Source organism: Strigops habroptila, chromosome 2, assembly GCF_004027225.2.
Source record: "Strigops habroptila isolate Jane chromosome 2, bStrHab1.2.pri, whole genome shotgun sequence".
Classification (NCBI taxonomy): Eukaryota; Metazoa; Chordata; class Aves; order Psittaciformes; family Psittacidae; genus Strigops; species Strigops habroptila.
In genome coordinates, this window is record NC_044278.2 from 105,349,912 (window position 1) to 105,377,850 (window position 27,939).

General features: G+C 41.0%; 1 protein-coding gene across 5 annotated transcripts in view; it reads left to right on the plus strand.

Moving 5' to 3' along the window:
- The window catches only part of CRYL1 (crystallin lambda 1), a 59,888-nt gene extending 32,266 nt beyond the window's left edge, over window positions 1–27,622 (plus strand). For 2 of the 5 annotated variants that reach the window (XM_030477933.1, XM_030477932.1), the window contains exons 8-10: window positions 9,210–9,315; window positions 23,366–23,472; window positions 25,511–27,178. In XM_030477933.1, the coding sequence (XP_030333793.1) occupies window positions 9,210–9,315; window positions 23,366–23,472; window positions 25,511–25,624 (327 nt within the window). In that variant the 3' untranslated portion in view covers window positions 25,625–27,178. Of the gene's footprint in view, window positions 1–9,209; window positions 9,316–10,259; window positions 10,421–11,402; window positions 13,129–23,365; window positions 23,473–25,510 lie in introns of those variants that run through there. The other 3 variants (XM_030477931.2, XM_030477934.1, XM_030477935.1) reach the window with 3 other exon arrangements.
- Window positions 27,623–27,939: the final 317 nt, after the last annotated feature.

Sequence of the window (27,939 nt, forward strand, 5' to 3'; positions counted from 1 at the left end):
ATGCAACTCTTTTTCCAAAGGAGTATCTGAACATAGTTGCTGAACTGATTTTGCTTACCTCTTAGCTTCCACTAGCAACACAGCACAGCAATATAAAGGAGGTGGTAAATAATAACCACAGAATCATAGAATGGTTTGGGTTGGAAGGAACTTAAAAGATCATCTAGTTCCAACACCCTGCCATGGGCAGAGACACCTTCAACTAGACGAGGTTCCTAAAAGCCCCATCCAGCCTGGCTTTGAACGCTTCCAGGGATGGGGCAGCCACAGCTCCTCTGGGCAACCTGTTCCAGTGTCTCACCACCCTCACAGTAAAGAATTTTTTTCCAATATCTAATCTAAATCTACTCTCTTTCATCTTAAAGCCATTCCCCTTGTCCTATCACTACATGCCATTGTGAAAAAGTCCCTCTCCAGCTTTCTCGTAGACCCCCTTTAGGTACTGGAGGCTGCTATAAAGTCTCTCCAGAGCCTTCTCTTCTCCAGGCTGAACAAGCCCAACTCTCTCAGCCTGTCTTCACGGGCTCCAGCCCGCTGATCGTCTTCATGGCCTCCTCTGGACTCACCCCAACAGATCCATATCCCTCTTGTCTTGGGAGCCCAGAGCTGAACACAGTACTCCAAGTGGAGCCTCACCAGCGTGGAAGAGAGGGGGAGAATCACCTCCCTCGATCTGCTGGTCATGCTTCTTTTGATGCAACCCAGCATAAGGTTGGCTTTCTGGTCTGCAGGCACACACTGCCGGCTCATGTTGAGCTTCTCAACAGCCAACGCCCTTAAGTGTTTCTCCTCAGGGCTGCTCTCAGTAAGTAAACCAATGTTGTTAGGCAGGAACCGATCATCTACTGGACATGTTTCTTTAATAATAAATAAAAATATTTGTTATGAAAAAAGTTAATACAAATTCTTAAGTATACAATAGAAAAACCCCTTCAGAAAGCTGTAGACACAAGATAGGAAGGATAGTAACTTCCAAATTATTTTTGAAACAGTAATAGCACTGGTGAAAAAAAAATTTTTTTATTGTAATAATGTGAACAAGGAAGGTAAGTTCACGAGGAAAAAGCTATCTGAACTGCAGTGTTCACTATTAAGGAGGTTCCCACACTGTAACCTTTCCTTGAAAGGAGGGGATCTGACATATAAGTAGAATAAGTCATGCTAAGAACAAGGTTTTTGGTGGAGGAAAGAGTAAATTAATAATGGCAGAAGTATAATGATGAGGGAGAAGTTGAACTTTTCTGAGAATCCCAAAACTGAAATACAAAGTTGATGAAAGACTGAATTAAGCACCTTTTTTGTACATCAACTAGTATAATACTGCAGAAATGGAAGTTAGCATTTAGACCTTAGTTCTTTTAAAATTGTTCAAAGAGTAATTGGGAAACTGATAATGTGTAGGCACGTTGATACGACATCTTTAGTCTGCACAGGTATACAGGGAAGTAATGGCTCAGAAATCTAGTGGGATTCTTTCATGTCTCTGAGAGCGTAGGCTGAATTGTGGAAGTTGCTGTTATAGAAACCATGGATGCTAAAAATATGGACAGATTCAGGGAACATTTAGACACATTCATGTCAGAATACCACCATGTGGAAGTGACCTCCAGCTGTCCAAGTCTCAAAGACTGGACTGCTGAGAGCTGAGGCAGTACGTACCATTGGAAGTATTACTCTCTATTTGCTCTTCGGTTATGTAAAGAGTGTAAAAATACTTCATGAGCTACTGTTGAAAAAGAGGTATTGATTTGAGGTGAAGCTTTAGTATGAACCTATGTGGATGCTTCTGTATGGGTGGTAGTATGTGAATAGTAACAAAATAGTGCTTGAAGCACTGACAGATAATGAAAGTTGCTTTCATTGTGGATTATCAAAGTTTCCAGGTTCTGGTTTTTTATAATTTTACTGCATTTAGGGCAAATACACATTTAAACTGTAACAACTTTGATCGTTGTATTTCAGTTCTAAAAGTCTGGACAAATAGCAGCTATCAAAGGTGTACAGTTTCAGCTGTGTGACTTCAGGCTACACACTGCCTTTGATGGGAGGAGAATTGCTGCAGACCTGAGGCAGTTTCTGTGTTTCTACTGTTGTGCTGCCAACTTAGTAATTTTGATTGCAAGTCATGTTCTTTTGGCATTTTCCACTTTCAAAGTGGGGAAAAATACTACTTCTGATGGCTGAGTCACTTTTCAGTTCTTATTTTTGAAAACGTCAGCCTCCCTGTCTGTCTTTGAGAGGGTCCTAAAAATCAAGTTTTACTCACATTGCTTCTTTCTGGTAACAAACGTTTTCCTTAGCCCAAGAAGCCCTGGCGAGGGGATAGAGACTATGAATATTAGCAGCAGGGACATAGTAATAAAGTATTCTTGTCCAAGATGGCCACACTATTAATCCTTTTGTTGTTAGATATGTAAATTGTGTGTATTATCCAAGTCAGCATGGATGCAGAACATAGCACTTATGAAATTACTTATGAACACTGGGGTATTTTTATGCTAATAATTGTGTATTTATTTTGACTATTGTAAAAGAACAATGAGGCAGAACAGTAAAATGTAATTTTTAGTTCAGTTGTTTTATTAGTGGTTGTAAAGCTCTGAACAAGTATCTTTGCCTAAAGTTTGATGTCATAAACTGATCAGTGCTCCTCCTTCTGTTAAAAGTTTTCTTTAATTTTAACATGGTGCGTGCTTGAGAAAAATCTGTGGTGTTGCAGAAGGACTGTTGTATTTGCACTGCAGTGTATCGGTTCTTTGCCACATAGCAAGGACTTAAATATTCCAGATATAAATTCTCTTAACCAGGAGAGAACCATAGCAGCAGTCTCCAAATGTTTGAAGCCACTTGAAGTGATCTTAAATCAATCCTTTTATGTAAGTGATCTTAAATCAATCCTTTTATGTAAAACCTGTCTGGTTTTTTGAGGACTTTGCTAAGATGCAAGCTTGAAAGTTCTCGTCTGCGTCCTTGCGTCAGAAGTGTTTATAGTAATGTCAGAGGAGTGATCTTATATGTGCACACGTGTGCATGTATACTCTTATCAAAGTCCAGGTTCAGACATCTTTGCGCGGAAGTTTTTGTTTGGTTGGTTGGTTCTTGTTTTGTTTTGTTTTTTGTCTTGTCGGCTTATTTCATTCAAGAAACTAGTGGAAGCTTCTGCAGTAGCAATATTAATGTACTGTTAAAAAAGGTATTGGTGGTTGGGCAGACATGCAGGTACAGCTGTACTAGCAACCTTTACCTGGAAAACTTTATCACAAATGGACTGAGCAGCTTGCAAGATATGTTTCAGTTCCCAAATTTAGTTTTTGGCAACTGATAACTTGTCAGTCTCTCTTTAGCAGTGCTGTTAGGATGTGTGATGGGTGAGGCATGGGACAGGGATCGTATGGTGGGAGAAGGGCTCTTATAATAAGCATGAACATGAGGTGGTATAGAAAGCAATGTGGTAGATACAGCTGCTTGCTGGATGCATGGAGCCTCTGCCATGTGGATCCAAGAGTAGGAGAGGCTGTAACACAACCAGAAATCTGAGGTAAGGCCCTGCCAGCAGCTTGGGTTCAGGCTCAGACTCTGCATGGTGCTCAAATTGCATGTGGGCGTGGGCGCTGGAACAGAGAGAGCAGCATAATTCAGGGTGAAGTGATGAAAGTAGCAATGAGAAACCCAGGTATTGGGATACAGTTTGTTTTTCCCAAAGATGCTAGAGTCCCCAGGAGCAAACACAGAGAGGCTGGGATTTTGACTACATAGTGTGTGTGAGTCTCATGTTCTTGTAGGTTTCTTATTTATGTTTTTAATTCTTAGGTCTCTGGTGGAAGTATTGCAAAGCTGATTATGATGTGAGTAAAAGATGTACTGTGAGATGTTGAGGTTGAGGATCCTTACTCCTCCCTTCTCAACCCTAAATTTTGATATTATGAGTTTGAAACCGTTAGAATAATCGTAGAATCATAGAATAAGTTAGGATTGGAAAGGACCTTAAGATCATCTAGTTCCAACCCCCCTGCCATGGGCAGGGACACCTCGCACTAAACCATGTCACCCAAGACTCCATCCAACCTGGCCTTGAACACTGCCAGGGATGGAACATTCACAACTTCTTTGGGCAACCCATTCCAGTGCCTCACCACCCTCACTGTAAAGAACTTCTTCCTTATATCTAACCTAAACTTCCGGTTAAGTTTGAACCCATTACCCCTTGTCCTGTCACTACAGTTCCCTAATGAAAAGCCCTCCCCAGCATCCTTGTAGGCCCCCTTCAGGTACTGGAAGGCTGCTATGAGGTCTCCACGCAGCTTCTCTTCTCCAGGCTGAACAGCCCCAACTTTCTCAGCCTGTCTTCGTATGCCTGTAATGTACTGTAGCCAGTAATAGGAAGAGTATCTCAAACAGGTTTCTCTGTTAACTCTCTGTTACCATTTATTTACCTTCTCATGCCTCTTATTGACAGTGGTCACTGGTATATCTGATCTTGTTCATAACACCTTGGAGCAGAGACTTACTAGTTTATTTGCCTGGGAAGTACCCTGTACACTGCTGAGTGCTACTACTTTGTACTTTTACCAGTACCAATACATCCTACAGTAGCTTGGGATTATGTTGCAAAAGAGTGTTAAGTATCTTGATTTTGGCTTGTTCTGGGGGTAAAGCTTTGGTTAACTTCATCCAGAAAAAAACAACCAAACAGTTTCACTAACGCTTTAGATCCAAAGTCTCAAACCTTACTCTGAATATCTAGGACTGTCCTTTTACTGTGGATTAGTGAGTGGAATCTTGGTGAAATATTTTTCTAAGCATCACCTGGACTTTGTGAGGAGGTCATGAAATATGGCAGCAGAAATAGCGAGGAGAACGTGGCAGTTTTTCTGCCCTGATCTAATTTAAGAGTTTCAGCTGCTTTTTAAGAACCTGTTAAAAATATTTCGCATGGTGGATCATATGCTAAATGTCTTAAGACTTTTTCTATTTTCCTCTCTGTAAGTTTTTGATACTGTCTTAATGTATTTTTTTCTTTGAAAGTGGTTTTCTTTTAGGTTTAGTCATTGCAAAGGACAAGAAGAATGGGCAGCCCTGCAATTTTTGTTAATCTTTTGGAAAATAAACAGTTATGGTTTGGCTGTGTGTCCATTTTATTTTATTACATGGCAATCAGGTGCCCTGGCTTCAGTCCCTAATTTATGTACCTCTCCTTTCTCAGGTGACTACCTTGGCAGTCCTTAAATGCTGGCAAGACCTTTTGAATTCCAAATTCCTTATTATTAATAATTGTATTATAGTGTTATCCAGAGGACCTTTCCAAGAGATCAAAGATAAGGTAGAGGGTTAAACGTCTAGTTACAGCGCCCCATAAAAGGGGGGGATATTATAAAAGGAAGTTTAAAAGGCCAGGGAGAAAAATAGTGTTGATAACAAGTGTTTCTTACAGGGTGAAGTGACTGAGGGTGCTGTGGAAGAAGTAAGATAAAGGGGCCAGCAAAGCAGGGAGGTGTGTAGTCTGTAGGACAGCAGGTTTCTCAAACATGATGAAATGGAAAGAGATGGAGCCTGTAGAAGAATGTAGGAGAAAAGTCATATGCTCAAAATGACAGGACTGGAAAAAGGTGTGGATGGAAGCGACTTGATTGAAGTGATAGTGAAAAGAAGGGTGTAACAAGTGGTGCTGAGAGAGAATGCATATTATTAGCGACAATCAGAAAAATATTATTGGTTTTGGGAGATATAGAGGATGCAGTGGCAAATTTGGAGACAAAGTATGTGCTCCAGGAAGGAGCGGGGGCCAAAATAACTCTATAGACAGACTGGAGTGAGTAGGAGAACATGGTGAATTGGTAGTATGACAAAAGCCAAGATTGTTTTTTTTGGCCATGTCACATTTAATAGGATTGCAAATTAAGTCCATGACAGAAGTTGCGATCTGGGTGTGACTCACAGATGTGAAGACTGTTGATTAAAACCAAACAGGTTGAGTCAAGGCCTAAAGGTGGAGACTGCAGAACCACCATAGGCCTTTGGAAGGGAGAAAAGAGTCCCTGCGTAGTGAGAAACACTAACAAAATAACGAAGGAGCATTAGGACAATACTGTGGTGTTACAGTAGATTAAAATCTCCAGGAAGATAAGATTGTGGTATATAAATGGTGTCATAAGGAGTGTGGAGGATTCTGAGCTAGCCTAGTCAAACCTTCAAGTTTGACTGACCATTGGGGTTTTTGATGGAATTTATTTAAAATAAAGATTTTAATTCTGTAGCTGTGAAGCTTCTGGTGAACTCTAACACACTTCCTCTTCCCTCTGACAAGTGCTCTAGAGAAGGCTTACAAGAAGGGATACCCACGATAAAGGGAATGAAGAATGCCCTTGGGAAGCTTTTCACCCCTAGGCTTAATGAAACTGGGTTGTAACTCTTGTTTACTACTTAGCATAAACACAGATCCTTGTGGAAGACACCTTGCTGACCTTGCTCCCACCCTGCTGAATCACTCCACCAACTTATGATTTCTTTAACCTAAGTGGGAGTAGGGTTTTTCCCTAGGGGAGGACTAACTTGTTTCTCATTTATGTTTTTAATTTCTGAAGAAAAAAATTAAAAGGCTTTTCTTTAAGAGGGTTTATGTGACCATGAGAAACTGAGCTCAATAATATATCCCTCAACTGGAGGGATCTGTCATGTTTTCCTTCTGGTAGCAGCAATTTTTGCCTTTTAGCAGCTGTAACCGTAAAATTACAGCTACAGTCAAATGACCATGAGCAAAGCATTAATCTCATGATTCTGAGGGCACTGGTCTTCAGATGTCAGTACTGAATCTGAGGACTATGGTACCAAAAGAAATAAATCAGTTTTTAATTTGAAAATCAATTTGCAATGATTCTGAAGTGTTTCAAGAGGCTGTTAACTCTTTAACATTATGTCTACAGTTTTTAACTGCTGCTGTGGTTGGAATGCTTGTCTGGAACTTGTGGTTAATCTTTTGTCTGCAAATGCATGTCAGCCAGGGAGAGACAAAAAAAAAAAATCACTCATCAAGCACAGCTTTACCAGCACAACTCATTGTTTGGATGGAGCGCTCCCAACAGAAGAGCACTTTTGTTGACTTTGCTGATGTTGTTCAGAGAAGTTGTGTTGCTATGTCAGGGGAAAAAACTTTCACAGAACGCATGATGCCTGTGTTAGTTACAGTGATGCTGGTCTGTGATGTGAATGCGGTCTGAGGTTTTTGTTTAGTCCTGTCTTCATTCAGGCCTTTCTGTCTGCCTCTAGATGAGTTACTTCACCATGCCTATGCCTTAACTTTAAGTTGAAGAAAATAATGCTTCCTTATCCCTGCCATTTTATATCTAATTAAATTGTAACCAGAGCTGTTTGTTCCATATATGGTGTATAATTACATTATTTCCTTTTCAAGAGCGTTCAAAAGCCACCTGCAAAAAGGTTTCAGCCAGGCTTATTTTTGATGGGAGCAATGCCTACTAACAAATCAAGACTTGAGGCAGAGACTTATAAAAGGCTCTGTTTAAACCTGAAATGATGAAACTTGATGTCTGTGGCCAGCTGTAGAAGTTATGTTGGTCCTTGGCTTAACTTAAAGTGACAGTAGATGATGTTCTGATGAACGCAGAAGACACTGTGAGTGGGGTTCAGCTCACTTAAGATGGGATTTCTACAATGTAGACATTGACATCCAAGCTCCTTACTCATTTTTCAGTTGGTGAGAATTAGGCCCTCCTAGGACACAACTCACCTATTCTAGATGCCTGCTTTAGGATGCTGATTTCTTTTATCTCCCTGGTGATTATAAAGAGAGTCTAGATGTCTAGCTTAGATGCCAATGCCTACAAGAGGTCAGGAGAGGTGTCCTGCATGCCTGTAACTGGAGCTGATCACTGTGAGATATGAAGGAGCATTCAGACAGGGCCCTGCGAAAGGGAAATTTAACAGAAAAGGATGTCTTTGGTGAAGCAGATGAGTAGACATACTTGTATTCTGCAGCTCAAAGAGGCTTGTGAAGAAAGAGGCAGTGATCGAGGAGAGCACCTCAGAATAGGGTGAGAAGACAAATTAGAAGCAGTCCAGCATCTCTTCCACCTTCTTAACCAGAAGGATATGTGGGGGGGTTTTGTCTCTGGGAATAACAAGTTCTTGAAACCAAGCTATATCTGCTGAACATGGTTAAAACAGGTCTTAGTTAATTTGTATTTTTCTAGTAGGTGAAAAACAACCTCATATAAGAAATAGTATTATTCTCAAGTAAATCTGTTAAGGTAATGAACTGTAACTAATGAACTGTAACTCATCCTTTTATAAGCCTTTGTGTGTTTGCCCTAACCTGATGGGGGCGTTGGCTTTCTTCTAAGTGCTGCCATGTGGATGGAACAGCAGCGCTCAGCTTCTAACAGGGCAAATGCTTCATTTTGCGTGCTCCCTATCCTACCAGCTCTGAGATGTGAGGCTGGCAATGGACTCAAGAACCTGGGCAGGTTGAGGCTGGGTAGGCTGAATGTTCAGTGAGTTTTGTGTGAGGGAGTGGCAACTGCATTGCTTGCGTGTTTGGTCCACGTGTTGGCCCCTTGCAGGTGGCCTCAGGAGTGACATCCACTGCTGCACCCCTGTTCCACCAGTTGTGACTCTGCCCAAAAATCCAGCACTAAGAGAATATGAAGGGCAGAGTAAGATTTAGCTAAAATTCCTGTATTTAGTGAGGCAGGTGTAGTACTTGGATTTTATGTTAACTCTTTTGGTCATGTGCTGTTAAGAGTGTCACATTTGCTCTGTGTTCTCTGATTCTCAGTTTCTGGAAAAAAAGTATCTTGGGTAACATGAACAGCCCAGTTTTAGTACATGCATTATTTTAAGTCATAAGTATCAGGCAAACTAGTGCGTACAAATAGTACAAATTGCATGAAAATGTGTATTAATGTATAAATTTAAAAATAAGATACTGTCAAAATGTACTAAAGTGTATTTGGGTTTTGAAGTACAGCAATCTTGGGGATGAAGATAAGTGTTTATACTGAACGGTAGGAAGGCTTGCATAATAGAGGTACATTTCTGGCAAATAGTTGTGTTTCTGTTGCAAGCTAAATGCTATTTCTAGCTTTCAGTTTTATTACTTCCTTACATTTTTAATTATATACAAAAAGTGGGCAGTTTTGCAGAAAAACCAAACATTCACCAATCTTCCTTCCTGTTCTACTTTTGCTACTTAGGAAGGAGTAGTATCTCCTGCTGATCTAGACCTTGTGATGTCAGATGGATTGGGAATGCGATACGCATTCATTGGACCTCTGGAAACCATGCATCTTAATGCAGAAGGTAGGTAGTTTAAAATTATATGAAGAGAAGGTCTACATTGCACAAGGCTCTGGAAATGTTTTAAAACAAACCATGTTAGGATTCCTGCAGCTATGACTGGTCTCTCTCTTCACTGTACTGATAAGAAAAATAAAACTTACCTAAAACTTGAGGTCAAATGGAAGGAAATGGATATTGACTATCCTATTGTAAGTGATCAGATGGAAGATGAAAAATCACTGAAACACTAGTGGTGTACTTCATTTTTTCCAAGATTTGTCCCGATGCTTTGCAAACATTGCTGTGTCTATAGTTCAGGACTATGTGAGTGTCAGGAAAATGAAGTATTGGAAAAGTTCATCCACTAATTCATTGTCAACAGAAACGCACTTTCTGTAGATGACCACCTTTTTTTCTGTTCTCCTCCACCCCACTCTCTAAATTTATAGCAAAGGCTCGCTGTAAATCTTGCTGGAGCTGGCTTGCTTTAAGCTGGCTTAGATCCTGAGTGAAGTGAAATTGCTTCTATTCACAAAATATTGTGCATACAAAGTTGACTTGACAAAACAGTCAAGTAACAGTTCAATATCTGTCTTGCCTAATTAAGACAGATTTGTAGGTGTTTCTGGAATAGTATACATGAATCCCAGCTAAATAAAAAGTGAGTTGCATAAAGTTAAATGCAAATTACAGATCAGGATTACAAAGTTTCGAACAATTAAATTAACAAAGCATGAAGACTTCAAGAAGTGAATACCAACTAAATATATTTTTAGGTCTTTATATTATGGGCTGTGTCTTTATTTTGGTTTTGTATGGTCCCTGATATGGTAGGCCCCTGCTCCGTTACTGGATATTTTAGGTACTGCTGCAATGCCTATTAATACCATAGTAAACTAAAAATAAGAAATCAGGATTGTAAAGTATTGGTGTTATTTTCTGTCTACTTGTTTGTTACTTACTAGGCAGAAACTTACGTCTCTTAAGGCTGACAAAGCAGTTTTGACCTGAATGTGGAATTGTGGATTCTCCACCATGGTACTTAGTTGCCAGTTGGGTTTAAACCACAACAGTGTTTCAGTTTGTCAGTTTGGTTGTATATCAGTAAATTAAATGTCACAAAGTGTTTGCTTTTGTGCATTGTTAAGTAAACAACATCCACCTTCTAAATAGAGGCACCTTCCTAAAAGTTTCCCTCTTCTGATCTGTTAATATCTGGCAGTTTCCAGTCCTCTAGTGATTTTTTTAGACTTACTCAATATAAACTATATACATTCTTTACATATAGCATAACAAATACACATAGCAATAGCCTTAAATACAGCAATCTGCCTGGAGTCTTGTGGGCCAGGGTTGTCTATTCCTGCTGAACCATTCCCCTAAGCTTCCATGCCGTCCTCTGTGGGAACTCTCTGTGCACAGGGTCTTCTGTTAAGAGTGATTTGCCGAACTGCCTCTACTAAATCATAAAATCAAAATAAAATGCTTTTTAATTAAAAAAAAAAAACAATCTTTTTAGAGATCAAGTCATACCTGTGAATGCTTTTAATCCATGTTTTAGATTCCTTAATTCTAAAACAGTGTCTGCCTGAGATAAATGGAATTGTCTAAGTCATCTGGGTTGGTTTTGATGCTCTTCCTGGAGTGCTCTTTGGCATTTGATGTTCCATCATGATCCAGCTCAGCTTCCTTCCTCCTGTCAGGAAGTAGTCATTGTTATAAAAACATTGCTGAAATTTCCCATCTCAAACCAGTTTTAGGTAACACATGCAACTGACACGTTGCTTATTCATGGCAGAGATATCCAACTTCTAGATTTAATGCTTCCTTCTGTTAGGAATTTTAGTATTCAAGATCAGAGGAATAAAAACTATGAAATATAATTGAAGAGACTGAAACTGGAAGTGTACTCTTGTAGTGGATTTGCAAAATACAAAACCCAAATACCTGTAGAGTTATTTTAACATTATATAATATTCTCAGTTAAAATAATCCTAAAATAACATAGTTGGTACAGTTGTGGACTGGGCTATTTACACAAAAGCACCTTGTTGGCTTGTTCAGTAACTTGGATCATGAAAAGTATTGCTTCACTCCCAATCTTGCAGATGCATGGTCTCCGTCTAGAGCTGTTCCTGTTTATGTGCTGGGAGGCTGACTCAGGCTATTGCTTTCATCAAAGACAGTTTAAATCAAAACTGCTGATGTCAGGACACCTGATGGCTTTTGTTCATAGTTCCATACCAGTGCCAACTTCTGTTTGGTTGCCCTGTATTGCTTCACATAATATGGAATACTATGGACCTCCAGGATTTGCTTGGCTAACCTGATCTCCTTCTGTGACAAGGTGGCCCCTTTAGTGGATGAGGGAAAGGCTGCGAATGTGTCTACCTAGACTTTAATAAAGCCTTTGACATCATGTCCCACAGCATTGTCCTGGAGAAAGTGGCTTCTCATGGCTTGGATGGGTGTACTCTTTTCTTGGGTAAAAAAACTGGCTGGGTGGTTGTGCCCAAAGAGTGGTGGTGAATGGAGTTAAACCCACTTGGCAGCTGGTCACAAGTGGTGTTCCACAGGGCTCAGTATTGGGGCCAGTTCTGTTTAACGTCTTTATCAGTGATGTGGGTGAGGGGATCAAGTGTACACTCAGTAAGTTTGCAGATGACACCAAGTTGGGCAGGAGTGTTGATCTGGGTAGGGGTAGGAAGGCTCTGCAGAGGGATCTGGGCAGGCCGGAATCAATGGGCCAAGGCCAATTGTATGAGGTTCAATAAGGCTCAGTGCTGGGACCTGCACTTTTGTCACAACAACTGCATGCAGTGCTACAGGCGTAGGGAAGAGTGGCTGGAAAGCTGCTTGGTGGAAAAGGACCTCGGGGTGTTGGTTGACAGTTGGCTGAACAGCAGCCAGCTTGTGCCCAAGTGGCCAAGAAAGCCAACAGCATCCCAGCTTGTATCAAAAAGAGTGTGGCTAGCAGGACTAGGACAGTGATTGTCCACCTGTACTTGGCATTGGTGAGGCTGCACCTTGAATACTGTGTTCATTTCTGGGCTCCTCACTACAAGAAGGACTTGGAGGTGCTGGAGCTTGTCCAAAAAAGGGACACAAAGCTGGTGAGGATCTAGAGCGCAAGTCTTATGAGGAGCAGCTGAGGGAATTGGGTTTGTTTAGCCTGGACAAAAGAAGGCTCAGGGGAGACCTTATCACTCTCTACAACTACCTGAAAGGAGGTTGTAGCAAGCCGGGTGTTGGTCTCTTCTCCCAAGTAACAAGTGATAGAACAAGAAGAAACCACCTCAAGGTGTGCCAGGGGAGGTTTAGATTGGATGTTAGGAAAAATTTCTTCACTAAAAGGGTTGTTGAGCATTGGAACAGGCTGCCCAGGGAAGTGGGTGAGTCACCATCCCTGGAGGTATTTGAAAGACGTGTAGATGTGGCACTTGGGGACATGGTTTAGTGATGGACTTGGCAGTGCTGGGTTAGCAGTTGGACTCCATGATCTTAAAGGTCATTTCCAACTTAAACGATTCTATGATAGCCCACGCTGATGCATTGTACTAGCAGTGTCTAGCTTTTATCAGCAGAAGGAAATGGAAGCCCCCTCTATCCTGTTGGCGTATCTGTCAGTTTCACCAACTTCACAGCAGCGTTACAGCCATAAGATATTAATTATCCACAATTTAAACTTAATCAGTGAGGAAATATGGTAGGGATGCAGAAAGCATGTGAGAGCAAAATAGTGTTATTTGTGGGAGATACCGGAAGATAGAAAGTCTTGTAATGGGTGATGTGATATTTTTGTTTGGTTTTGAATAAAGAATGTTATTCCAATGATTTTTCTGAGATCAGTGTTCTTTCTTTCCATATGGGATGCATATAACCAAGATCCTTCCATGAACTTCCTCTGTGCTAATGCCAGGTTTCCCCCATGTTAATTCTTATGTCCTTTCCTTCATATTCATAAATGGTCCTATCAAAAGCTATTATCCGGGCCACTTCAGATTGCCAGTTAATCCATGCACGAATATTAGGAGTTTTGAATATATGGCAGTGAGCCAACAGACTTGAAGATGGAATAAAATGACAGCGTCAAGTCACTAAAAGCAGCAGAAGCAGCAACAGCAGTTTGAGAACTGAATTGCAACAGACAGGAAGGAAACTGCTTTGGGGGGAAAAAAAGCACATCCAAATAGCATAATATTATTATGTTGATGGTTGGTTTCAGTAAATAAAATTAATGTTGATTTTGGTTTCAGTAAGTTCTGCATTTGAGTCATCATTTCACATGTCAGCATCACAACAAATGCTGTTAAGTCTTTTACAAGGAACATCAGCAGACTTCACTAGAGTCATTTTACCTGTTTACTTATCATGGGGTTATGTTAGCAGACACAAGGTCCCTCCTGTATATGCACCTGAATACAGACACATATTCATGTGTCTATACTGAAGATGATCCAGCCTCAGTAAGATTGTATCTCCTGAATCTCCTGTTTCTTGAACTGTCAGCAATTTTTAAGCCTTTGCAAAAAATAATCTGCAAAGCCAGAGGCTAGGATATCATTTACTGTGTTTTACATGTTTGCAGCAAATGTTCTTCATATATGTTTCACAATTGACTGTCTTAGATCAGTTGCCATATTAGCGGGTTATTTAGTGCGCTATAGTTGGAATTTAATATTGATCTAAACTGCTACTATGAGAAGAGCTCAAGAGGGGGAGATTGAAAGATCTTTGTTACTGTTTTCTCTTCTGCATTTATAAAAACACTATTCCAGAATCATATTCTATCTTCACTCACTGGATACTTGTACAGGTGTCTACAAGTGTTGTCTGGAAATTTGGACTGATGTGTGGTACCTATAAGTTCAAACATCTGATAAGCTAGGAATGCATCTTCATATTCAAAATTACATTTCTTTTACTGGAAGTGGGAATCATAGAATAGTTAGGGTTGGAAAGGACCTTAAGATCATCTAGTTCCAACCCCCCTGCCATGGGCAGGGACACCACACACTAAACCATGTCACCCAAGACTCCATCCAACCAGGCCTTGAACACTGCCTGGGATGGAGCATTTATCACTTCTTTGGGCAACCTGTTCTAGTGCCTTACTACCCTCACAGTAAAGAACTTCTTCCTTATATCTAACATGAACGCTTGCTTATCTTGTCTAGCTAGGCAAAACAGCCAAGAATGTTTTTTAACATTACTGTAAACAGGCACGCTGGCTGGTTCAAAAGCAGAGATTATTTTCATTGCTATGGCTCCTGCTTTAATGCTGTCATACAGGGAGCAAACCAAGCTTTAACCCAGTTCAGGAGCTTTTGTACCACAAGCCGGTAAGCAGGAGGTGTGAGAATCTCTAAATTAAGGTAGTAAAATCTAAGAAAAGGAAGATTGCCTCTATTTCTGTCCAACCAACATCTAATAAGTAATAAATGATAATAAAACCTCACCTTAATTCAGGAATACTTGTAAGAGGGTACCTCTGAGATGAAGTGTCACAGTCGTACATAATCATGCAAAACCCTCTTTTTTCATGAACCTACCAGTTATTTCATACATGTTTACACACATTTAGTTCACTTCCCAATAGGCTGAAGAAGGCAGTTCATAGTGTTTCTAGAACTGCTGTTTGCCTCTATGTATGAAAAGCTTTGTGTACAATAAGCAAAGGTGGAAATTTTTCAGCATACTGACTGCTGTGCACCATTTTCCTTCTCTAGACTTGTAGGTGTAAAGTGGTTCCCTGCACCTTCTGAAAGGAGCATGTGACTTTGCATAGGAGTTCTTAATGCTTTATTGCTCAAGTCATTACAGATGTGTCCTGAAGAACACATCTTGGTGCATTCTTCTCCCTTGTGCTAATGAAATAATGTGTATGGTCACTAAGTGGCTCAGACTGAGGAATTCATCCCAGACTTTAAACTGATGTAACAAAAGAAGTGGTTCATACTAGCTCAGTTTAATTCCTTGATCCAGCTCACAACAGTCTTGCACAAATATTTGCTCATTGCCGTTGAGATGGTAGCAGAAGGACAGTAAGAATAAAACTTTTTTAGTATCACCACTGTTAGGGTAGTTGAAAGTATTCATGCAGCTATAGTCTAAGTGAATTCATATGGTCATTAATGTAGAGTAGCAGGCATCCTGTGAATTCACACCCTAACTAAGAGCATGCATCTGTGTTCAGACACACCCTTGATGAAGTTAGGATTACATTTAAAAAGTTTTCCTTGGAGCTGTAATGTCTAGAAATGTAATCCCTCAATCAGCAAAGCAAAGAGGTTGGGACTTTCTTTTTTCTCTGAACATAACCTAACGATGACAGATTCCCCCATGATGTTCCTGGAATATGCCTTTTCTTTTCTGTTCTCATCCATACTCATCTTTAGTCTTACCAAGTGCAGCCTCATTTTAGATTTTACCTGCTAAAATCAACCCCACCCCAATCTTTTCAAATTGTTGATGCTATTACATCAGTGGGTTGACCATCTTGCATGCTCTTTTGGAGTCATTACAGTGTCGTCTTATGCTATTCATCAGGTTAAAAGTCATCAATTTAATACTCAGTATTGTGAGTCTGTCTTTGGCATGTTCCCTGTCCTTGCCAGTAAAGCTTGCTCCTGGCTCATTTTTTTCTCACAAATATCTCAGTGCCTTCCTTGTTTGCCGTGTGTGTAGTGCCCTTGCCAGACTGGTTTACCAAGTTTGCTTGTTTGCATCCTTCAGCTCTCATGCCTGTTGTCTTTCTTATGAAGAGGAGAAAATGAGACTTTGCATACAAGAAGCGAAGATACTTAAAGATGCTTACATGCTGTATTGCATGAACATACTACATTTTATACTGTCATATTTTCCCTCCTTCTTTCCTACTACTACCATCACTTTTATGCTTATGACTCTCACTTATTGAAGTGGCCTTCTCAGGGCAGTGAAGCATTTTATGTATGCTTCTAAGCTAAATATCTGTCTTTAGTTCTTTTTCCTTCATCAATGCCCTGTTCATCTTGATGATGTAACTAGAGGCATTTCACTGTTACCCATGTTTGCACCGCACTAGTGCAGGTAAAGACCTGAATAAATTTTTGTGGGACAGTTCATTAGCTATTTTGGAAACTTCCTTGACTGTCATTGAAGCTAAATAAGCAGCAGCTTGTTCTTCCTTTGCTGGTGGTATAAAGAGCCTTGCATTTCCTAGACACATATGGGCAGCTGAAGAGCCTTGAATCATTGCCTTCATCTAGCTTGTGCTAACATGTTCCTGTAACTATACTGAACAAGTTAGAAATGCTAAGTGGATTTGGGACTTTCAAGGAAGATGGAGTATTCCCATTTTCATCTCTATAATTCTGTAGTCATTACTCCTTTAGAATATTTTGTTACATATTCCTGTCCTTCCACTCTCCACCATAGTTGTAAACATGTGGTGGAAGGAGGATTCAGGGAACTCCTGCCTTCCCTGGAGGTATTTCTGTTCTGTGTCCATGATTCTCAAGTGCCTGCTGCAACATCTGCCTTCTCCCACAGCCCATTCCCTCCAGCATTGGTGAGGTGAGTGTGCAGAGAAGATAGAGGTTTACACAGGAAGCCAACAAACCACATAGACAAGAGGAAGCTATCATCATTCCTGCGTTGTGAGTTGATTCCCTTCTTTCTCTGTCCCAGATGCATCTTGGGTCATTCTTTTTATCCACTTGGAGATAGCGGGGCACAGTATGGGCACGGCAACTGGATGCCAGGAGAGATGTTGATTAACAGCCCCATTTGCCATCTTCTTCCTGTTTCTCAGGCTCCCAGGCCTGTCTGTCTCATGCTGTTTACAGATGCTAATTCTTCCAGCTTAAGCTGCTGCCTGGGCAATATCAACAAGGTTTAAAGTTAAAGGGATTCTGTCATATTTGTTTTCCATCTTGTCCCTATGCTCCATGCAAGTACTCTTCTCATCCACCTTTGCAATAGCCCTGACCTTTGAACCAAAGGACTCCTAAGTCTAAAGGCCTGGAGTCAAATATTTGCAGATTTTGAGTTTGCAGTTGAAAAGCAAAATGATTTTTCCAGCAGTATTGCCCATTGCCCAAGTGCCTTTTTGAAGCTGGCAGCAGAGGGTTAATCTTGATTACTGAAACCAAGTTAAAGATTGCACTAGTCTCTGCTGATATTTCACACTGAGAGAGCTGTCTTGAGTTAGCTATTTTGAAATTATTATTTTTTTAATCTTTGAGTGAGACCATGTGTATATTCTAACTTTTGGTGTATTTCCTTCACTTGAGACTGGAAAGATTTTGCATGTCCACCCCCTGCTTGTCACGCAGCGTACATGCCTACATGTTGCCATTTCAGGCACAATGTCGAGATCAACTATACTTATGCTGCTGCTTTTCTCTAGACCTATAACATTGTGGGGTTTTTTTTACCTTTTCCTATTTTGCTGACTTTGCATAAGGTTTCTTTCCATTCATACACTGCATGCAGTGAGTGAACTGTATTACCTAGCCTGCATTTGGCATGTCTCTGTTGCATTGGTCAGCTACACCACCCAGAAGTAATTGTTCTGATTCATTCAAGCTATAGGTGAGCTGCCAGTAGGAGCTGGATTTCCAGGTCTAGCTGGCTGAGTGAGCTTAGAAGGCCATCTCCAGCTCAGGAGTTCATATGCACCAGGTAGATGGATCAGCCACATCCAAGCACTCAGTTTTCCCAAGATGCTGATGTTGTCTCTTTAGGCTGAGGCTCATGAAAAAGATTTATGGCACACAATCTTCTATCTTCCTCTGACTGTACCAGAATCAAAACTACTCACTATACAAGCTTACCAGGTGGTTGAGAGGTTCCCCAGGACTCTTGGAAAAGTACCAAACCTAAACTATTTGTCACTGGTCTAGGTGACATCAACCTGTGTCAGAATAACTGGTAACTGGCACTGCTCTGTTTACCATTCCTTCTATCACCAATTGCTAATGTGGATTTGCTTGAATGGCCGTATATGACCAAATTGCCATTTTTTATTTTGTGATTGTCCAGCTGGCAGCAGCTGCTGCTAGCAGCTGTGAGTCAGCAACGTGTACCCAAGTTCGCATAGTTCTGCACTCTTCAGCCTCAGTCATTTCTGTTTCTACATCTGGGAACTTTCTATGATGTTGCATGATGTAGGGGCAAACTTTTTGCTCAGACTCCTCACTGTTAGAAGAAGCAGCTTGCACAAGCAAGGTGAAATGTAATGGTCATGTGTTTGGTGCATGAGTCTCATCCAGAATTGTTTTGAGTTCCCAAGATTGCTGAGGTGGCTAGCATATCCCCTGTAGGTTCATCTGAGTTGGCTTCAGGTGCCAAAGTCTGTGAGCCCAGCTGTTAAGATTTAACAGGCAAGCACTTATGCTAATGACAGTGTATGGTCAGCAAACCCTGATAACCAGTAGTACTTTCCAGAGTGTTTATGGAGGTGGATGGTCTCTGCTTATTCCCTCAGTGAAGAAATAGAATTGTATCACTGCTTGCTCCACATCCCATGGTAATGCTTCTCTTCCTGAATCTCACTTCCTGCCAGTGATGTTTTGGAGCCCACTAGGCAATTGAAGGTTTCTGGCTGTGTGTCAATCAAGAAAATTGAGCAAAATACTATATGTCCATATAATTAGAGCAGCAATATACCTGTATGACCAGCTGACCTCCCTTTTTGTATTGGAGAAGGCCAGAACATGCCAGGGTGTGTTCTAGGAACAAATACAGTAGATAACACAAGGAAGCAGGATGACTAAATGCTGATTGGCACACTCCTGGCACCAGATATAGTTCAAGCTACTCAACAAGGCTGCTGGTTTTCTCAGAGCCTCCTTTCTTCTCATACTGGAGAAAGAATGTTTCTAGGCCATTTTTGGCCTAGAGAGTTAAATACTTTCAAGGCTCTCCATGTTGCTCTCTTGCAATGGACATGTTCTCCTGTCCTTTCAGTTGTTTATCTGATAGTTGTCATGACTTCAGAGTGCTAATTTCTTACAGGAAAATTAATACTGCTGAAGCATTTGTCCTTTGAAAGTTCTTCTGTCTTTGGTCCAGAAACAAGTGTTTTCCATACTCAGTACTGACTTCAGAGGCCTTTTGGAAAACCTGTACTTCAGCAGTTTCAGGCAAGTTCAGTAGTGTAAATATTGTAGTTTATGATTCATGGTTATCAGTAGGCAGAGGTTTCCGTCATTCATCCGCCTTTCAACCTCAATCATTGAGGGTTAGATAGGTGTGCCTTCTACAATATTGATATCACACAGTATTGCATTCCACGAACTGTCTACAAACTGTTCAGGAAAGAGACTGTTTCATGACTCTTGACCTGAATTGCATTCTTTTGTGTGGTAGTCAGGCCACCCTACTTACGTTTCCTGCATTTTGTGGTTGGATAGAACAATGAGCAGTTCAGGTTGATGCTTCTTGGTCTGTATGATATCCTGAGTCTTCATCAAGGACTCGGTGACCCTAACTGCTTGCCTTTGTCTTCTGCATCTTTCTCCTCCTTGCTTTGATAATTAGCGAATAAAAAGAGGTAAAATGCTCATTCCTCAGTCTCTGTGGTTCTCAGAAAAGGGAGGTTATCACAAAGCTTTAGTGGATATCCAGAACTTTCCTTCTCAGATCTAGTGTTCATCAGGATAATTATGTTCTTCCTGGTGTCAGCTTGCTTACTGCCAGACAAGCATTGCTCTTTCACTGTTGTGGTGCAACTAATGACTTCTTGATTGATGTACAGTGGGAAAGGCTGCCTGATGCTTTCTTGATTGTGTGGTAGTTAATAGCACTAAAAAGTCTGGTAGATGTATATGTCTGGCTAAATGACCAATTTATCTTCTTGGTGTATTGATCATTCCAGTTCCTCTCTAGTGCCTCAACAGTCATTTTTTTTGAGATTCCTGCTGGAGCTGATAGAAGCCGGACCTTTCCCTAAATCAGCCAAGGTCTACATGTCTGCCGTTTTACCCATCATTACCAGTTAGCTGGTTCTCAGGTTCTCTGACCATGTTACTTAAGATGCTCACAGCAGTGTCAGCTCTGAGGTCAGACCAAGCTGCTCAGGGTTTCATCCAGTCTTAGAAAACCCCTGAGATGGAGACTGCACAACCTCTGTGGGCAACCTGTGCCAGTGCTTGAGTATCCAGTTGGAAGTTCTCGTTTCAAATTGTGCCTATTGTCTCCTGTCCTTCTGCCATACAACAGCTGTAAAGAGCCAGGCTCCTTCTGCTCAGTGGCCTCCCCATAGGCACTGGGGGGCTTCTGTTAAGGCTCCTCCAAAGCCATTTCTGTTCCAGGCTGAACAAGCCCAGCTCCTCCAGCCTCTCCTCACAGGGCAAGTGCTCCAGCCCCCACCGTTTTGGTGGCGGCTGAAGTTGCTCTAGTTTCTCAATGTCTTTCTTGTATTGAGGAATCCCAAACTGAATGCAGTATTCTGGATGCAGTCTAGTAAGTGCTGAATAAAAGCGGTAATCACTTCCTTCGATCTACTGGCTGTGCTGTTAACACAGCCTGCGATGTTGTTGGCCCCCTTTGCTGCCAGGACGCACTGTTGGTTCAAATTCAGCTTCAGGACCAGGAGTTCTCAGGGTTCACAAGCCTGTGTTGTTGCAAGGAGTGCTTCCTTCTGAGGTACAGGACCTTGTATTTGTCCTTGTTAAATTTTTTAAAGTTTTGTATTGGCTTATTCCTCCAGCCTGTCTAAGGGTAGCATGTCCTCCAGTGTATCAGCTGGTCCATCCCCTGCCACCTCTCACTCCTCACAATTTGGTGTCATTCACAGACTTTATGAGCAAGGGCCATTAAGCAGTACAGGTCTCAAGATAGATTCCTGCAATACTCCACTTTTACTGGCCTCCGGGTAGAGTCCAATCCATTAACCACTACCTCTGAGCCTCAGTATCCAATACATTTTTTGTCCATCTAGCTGTCCAGGCATGCAGACCTTAATGTCCTAACTTTGATACGAGAATATCATGGTAGACAGTGTCAAATGCCCTTCTAAATTTGAGGTAAACGATATCCACTACTTTCCTATTTTTCACAAATCCAGTGATTTTATCACAGAGGACAATGAGGTCAGTCAGACATGATTTACACCATGGTGTACCCAATGGTGACTATGTGCTGACTGTCACAATCACTTTCCTCTTATTCCTGTGCCCAGGAATTTGTTTCCAGAGGACTTGCTCCTTGATTTTCTCTGGGATAGAAGTGAGTTTAATTGGCCTGTAGTACCCCGGATTATTCTTTTGACCTTTCTGAAGATGCGTGCAATATTTGCCTTCAGTCATCTGCGGATCTCAAATGATGACATTGGTGCATGGACTGGCACAATTTTTAAAATGCAATAAAAAGCAGCCTTGCAATGGGCCATTTCTCTCATGCCCTTAGATATAGTTTGTCTTGTCCCATGGTCCCAAGTGGGGCTGAGTTCGTGCAGATAGTCACTGACTAGATCATCATTTACTGCTGATAGCTCTTCTCCTCCTTGAACCCTGCCTCTAAGCACAAAGGCATAGGAGACCTTGTCAATGAAGACTGAAGCAAAGAAAGCAATGAGTAACTCTGCTTTACCTGTTTCTCCTGTCACTAAATCACCCACTCATTCAGCAACAGGCCCACACTTCCCTCATTCAGCTTTCTGTTGCTAATGTAACAGTAGACCATGACATCCTTGCAAGTCTGAACTGGAGATGAGCTTTGGCTTTCCTGACACCATCCCTGCATGCCTAGGCAGTGTTTTTAAATTTCTCCTTTACAGGCTGTCCTTGCTTCTGCCTCCTGTATGCTGCGTTTTTCAACTGGAGCTCTTCTTTCCCCTGCTTGTTTCTCAGGCTGCACGCATTTGTGCACATACACTAGAGGTGGACTCCTGCCTTCTTTTATACTTCCTTGAGGCTTCTTTTGTACCTTTTACCATGCACTCTTTTCTTTCTTCCCCAGTACACCCCTTCCTCACTGAACTGCACTTTGTAATCTCTTTTCCAGTGTTCTTAATATAAAGCTTTTATCACCAGATTTTGGCAAAGCGGTGCTCAACCGTCAGAGAGGGTCCTGTGGTCATAAAAGCCAAATCCTATTGCTAACCCCAGTTGTGATACAAAACGTTGATCTGCAAGTTCCGTCTCTTCCTCCTTAAGCCTTTCTCCTCACTGAAGGCCACCTGGGTCTTCATGCCTTTGATACTTATCCCCTGAGCTATGTTGCTCTTGATATACTGCAGGCCAATTAATAAAAATAATAACAGGAAGTCTGTGATTCTGTGATTTTGTGAATGCTTCAACCAATATGACACATACTGAACGGGAGGAGAGGACAGCGAGAGCACTTTCCTCATGGACACTGGTCGGGGAAGCTCTCTAGACTCAAGTAACAAAGCACAAGTATATCCATGGTTGTGTACTAGACCCACGATTCCGTGGGTGGTGGTGCATGGCCGTTCTTAGTTGGTGGAGCGATTTGTCTGGTTAATTCCGATAACGAACGAGACTCTGGCATGCTAACTAGTTATGCGACACCCGAGCGGTCGGCGTCCAACTTCTTAGAGGGACAAGTGGCGTTCAGCCACCCGAGATTGAGCAATAACAGGTCTGTGATGCCCTTAGATGTCCGGGACCGCACGCGAGCTACACTGACTGGCTCAGCTTGTGCCTACCCTCCGCCGGCAGGCGCGGGTAACCCGTTGAACCCCATTCGTGATGGGGATTGGGGATTGCAATTCTTCCCCGTGAACGAGGAATTCCGAGTAAGTGCGGGTCATAAGCTCGCGTTGATTAAGTCCCTGCCCTTTGTACCTCTCACGTAGCATTGCCTGCTGGAATGTAACATTAATTGGTTTTGCAATGAAGGCATGTCCTGAATGATTTTTCCATGAACCTTAATTGAAATGTGGTAGATATAATCCAGTTTTCCTTGATGACATTTAGGTGTCTTAATCATAAGAGCACACCTCTTTTTTTGGACTCTGATTTTGGATCCTGCTTAAGCACAGGCAGTCTTACTGAACTTAAGTACTGAACTTAAGTAGGAATTTCTGTTGAATGTAATTTTTCACTCTTATTTGTAGGTATTTCAAATTACTGTGAAAGATACCGTGAAGGTATGAGACTTGTTCTGAACACCTTTGGACCAGTTCCAGAATTTTCAGGTGAAGCTGAACAGAAAATCAGTCAGGTAAATACAGAGTTGATAAAAGCAGTGACATTCAGAACAAAGAACTTTAGCTTTCAACATTTCTAGCATTTCAGTTTACTGTTAGAGGTAACCTGTAGTCTGTATTTCTTGTGTGAATGTGTGTTTTAAACAAAAAGATCAGTGAAGAGAATGCAAGTCTCTTGTCAAAGCACTTTGACATACATCGATGGAAAGGGATCTAGCAGCTGAGTAATATTATTGCTAGACAGAGGAGTCAGCTGCTAGCAACTGTGGGTTATTGACGTTAAATCTTCCACACTATTTTTTACCAATTCTGTCCTGTGTCCTATACCATAATATGCACAGCTCCAAGCTTCCTTTTCTACATGACTTCTTTCCCTGTGTCTTCCTCCTACTCCATCTTCCTGCATTAACCCTGTAGCTTTTTTCTTCTGGATGTTCTTTTTCATGTTTTTCTGTACTTTACAAACTAGAGTTCCAGTGTGTAACACATGCAAATACACATTTAAGTTAAGCATGTGAGCAGTCCAGTAAGGTTACTTGCATGGTTAAAGATAATTATGTTAAAGTGCTATACTGGATTGAGACCTGGTTTGTCCATTAAAATTTCTAAGCCCACCATTTATTTATACTGACTATATATAGGCTATTTTGTTTGGCCATAGGAATTAGTTGAAGTATTGTCATATCCTAACTCTGCCTTCTCCTAGTTCCCTTTTTTAATGCTTCACTAAAGAACTAAAGTGTGTGTTGAATTGTTAAGCTGTCAGCAATTAATTCCATATATGAAGGCAGTCTGTCTGGAAGATAGCTTTTTTGTTCCTATTTATGTTAATGCAATTTTAACATCAGCTATGTTAAAAAGAATCTTTATGCTTAAGCAACATATAGTGCTTATAATAACAGTCAATGATAATGGTGGAGTTATTCATGATTAGAAGCTTTTTAACTGGTATGAAACTGTTTGGGTTCCACTGGATTCCACTTCAACATCTGTTTGTGTGTCTCTTATTATCTGCAGTCTTCAATGCCAAAGATGGGCTTGCAAGAATCCTCTCTTAAGAGTAAAACATTAAACATTTCTTATCTTACACCTCTGTCCCTCCCCCTGATTTTTTTTCTGGAGTGACTGCAGCTTGCCAGTCATTGGTAGCAGGTCCAGGTTTTACCCAGTTTCTCAACACTTCCCTTTTAAGCCTAAGACCTTAGGTACTATTTTCGCAAAGATGACCCAGTGATCTCTACCTGCACTCTCAAAACAGCTTTTTTTCATTGAAAGAAAATCTGTGACAAGGTACTGTCTGGCCAGAGCTTACTACCTCTTGTTCTTCCAGTGATACAGTTAACTGGCACATCTAAAGCAACTTCAGCTGTGCACTCAGAAATACCCTCTCCCCTCCCCCCCCCATTTTGTTCTAAATGTCATCTTTGCATGTTATCTTGTTCAGATTTTGCCATCTTATTCAGACTTTATCTTTGTATCCTCAATAGTACTTTCTCTCTCCCGTATTCCAATAAACAACAGAAATCATAATTGTGGGTTTGTTATGTGTCTTCCCCGTCATTTTGATTATAACTGGCACTCCTAAGGCAAAATTTTTTTAATAAACATGGTATCCCTCATTACATTTATTAGGAGCCAGAAGAGAGATCAGAGCTTTAAACACACACAGAGGAATTTGGTTTAGAGCACAGTTTCAGCCACATAAATGGCCAGGTTGCCTCATTCCTACTTAATAAAAGGTTATTATCAAAGAGACTAGACAGTGCTACGTGGGGCAAACCAAGAGAAGAGGCCGATGCTTTGTTCTGTAGGCACCTTCATTGCCACATTCAGGCCAACCTTCTCCATGTGGCAGCACTCCTCTTCTTGTACAGGTTGGCTCATTTCCAGTCACCCATGTAAAGAATTAGTGTTCTACTGCTTGTGATAGACTAACTTACAGTTTGTGTGGATGGTTGCTTGGTCTGATGCAGGGAAAGCAGGAAGACAATGCTGGTGAGAAGCTTTTTACTCAGAACAAGAGATTTAATCATCTTAAATTTTCTGTTCCAGGCAATGTCTGAGAAAATTCCAGTTGTTCCCAAAGTCCTGGATGCCAGGAGAGAATGGAGAGATGAATGTCTTGCTGGTCTTTCCAAACTGAAAAAACAAATGAAATCTGACTGAGGTGCACCTTGTCTAACAGGAGAGACCAAACAAAGAGCAGATCTTCATTAAAAAATAGGAAATTCTTGGTCCTGCAGAAGAGGAGATTGAATGTGCAACCAATGATATGCACAAATGTAGAAACCAATGAAATATTTGGTCCAAATTTGTCATGATGTAATTCACGAATAACTGGAAACAGTTATTATAAAGTTCAGTTAAAATTTATCAGATTACTATATATGCATTAGATGTGTAAGCATTAGTAGTTTTAGCAATATTAATATTGTGCAATGCTGGAACACAACCATATTTTAAATAATGCATTTTTCAGCTTGCTTAGGAATTCAGCACTTGAACAATATTTGCTTATGCAAGGGATCTGAAATAGGCAAACATCAGCTGTTTGTCACTGGAGAAAATAAGCCCTCATCACAGCAAGGTTAATTTGTAAAGCACTGACCGTAGATAGAAGGTTGTATTGAATAAAAAGTAGATTCACTGGCCAGTGAGCTGAGACCTCAACAGCAGTAAGGGTCACTTCAGCTTGTATCTGTAACTGTTCCACAATGTAGGGAAAATAATTACTCCTCCTTTCCCTCCCTTTGGCACTTCTGTACCTGTATGGTGATCTAATTGTGAGTAAATAAAGCAGAATTCCCCCTTCATCCCTTACCCCTTTTTCTCTAAGACTCAGCAGAGATCCACTTGGTCTTTAAGACCATGCACTTGATACCCCATGACTTTGCATCTAGCTTAAGTCAGATGTTTGATGCTGGTCATTGGCATTGCTGCATAAATATGTACCCTGTTTTAAGACTGGTCTATGAAAAATAAGAGATTTTGATTTAATAGCTAGTTTGGGAGACAGTATGGTGTAGTGAATTGGCCTGGACTTTCTCCCAAAGTACTCCATGACTGTCTTGAGTCATCTTGGGATGACTCAAGTTCACCTCTCAGTTGCCATGTCTGTTTTGTACATTATCTGAAGCAAGAACTGCTTCTTTAGGACTCAGCTGCAGTGAATGTAACAGCTGTAGCTGAAGGGATCCCAGGTATCTGCTATTCTGCTCCCCTACAGAAGGAAAGGTGCAGCAGCTTAGGTGTAGCATTTATGCTTTACTGCTGTCCTTCCTACAGGAGACACAACATCTCCTCCATGTGCAGGGACACAGCATACACATGGAAGTAGAAATATCCTCAGTTGCTGCAGTGGTGTGTTCAGTCCACAGCAGGCAGTGTTATTATGAATGTATGTACCCTGTAATATAGTTGGACTTTGATCTTAGCTGGAACTTTGGGGAATTATGCAGATAGTAAGAATAACTCAAAACAGTGCATTTCACCCACCTGCTTGAGTTATTTACAGAGGGTGCAGCACACAAACAAGTTGCTGAAACTTAATGTGTTGCCATTTTGAGCTGAACAGCAGAAATATCTGCACAGACATATCAATACTACTTACTTCTGCTTAGGTTACTGTGGAAGACATGTAAGATAAATTGTATTGCTTGACACAAGTGGTGGGCCAAGAACACATCTCTGGATGTGAAGCGTGGGATGGGAAGCATAATGCAGAGGCTGCCCTGTGCTCCTTTATAATCAGTGGAGAGAGAGGAAAATTTGTAAATTCAATTTATTTTATCCTGATATAGACTTAAAATTGTCAGGTTTCTTCTATTGCTTTTTATTGCCATAGCAACTGGCTCAACCTGCATTTAGACATCTGAAGTTGTGGAGGTCAGTCCTCACTCCTGATGCCTTATTAAGCAATAATAAATTAATTATGGAGCTGATTTCCTCATTTTATATATGTTTCTGTATTTCAGGCAAGGCCATCAAATGTTCCAATTACTTTTAAGATTGGACCTGGTTTTCTATGAGCATTGTCATAACTAATCAGCTCACATTGCTTCTGTTTATTCTGAGATATTTTAAAACTCAATCATGTCATTAAATATTTGCCTCCATCTTTACTATTTCCTTATGAATAAAATATTTTAATGAGGAAAGTATTAACTTCTGTGCTTCAGTGTGATACTGTAGTAGTAGCACTACCTAAGATGTCTTTAGAAACAGTGTTCTTCTGGCTGCGAGGAAAAACCTGCACCACTCCTGTGGGAGTGGAGTGAATTCTAAGGAGAGCTGTTGGTAAGGGCAGTTTCCAGTGGACTTTTGAAACACATCAAACCACTTTGTTTTCTAGTTTGCTAGAAAACAGCATGACTTACTTTCTTAATGTATACTCAAAGAAATGCTCCATGGGGTTGCACAACCCTCAGCTTTTTTCCTTCTCTCTCTGATGATTTCTGTTCCTTCAGTGAGACTGGATTGCC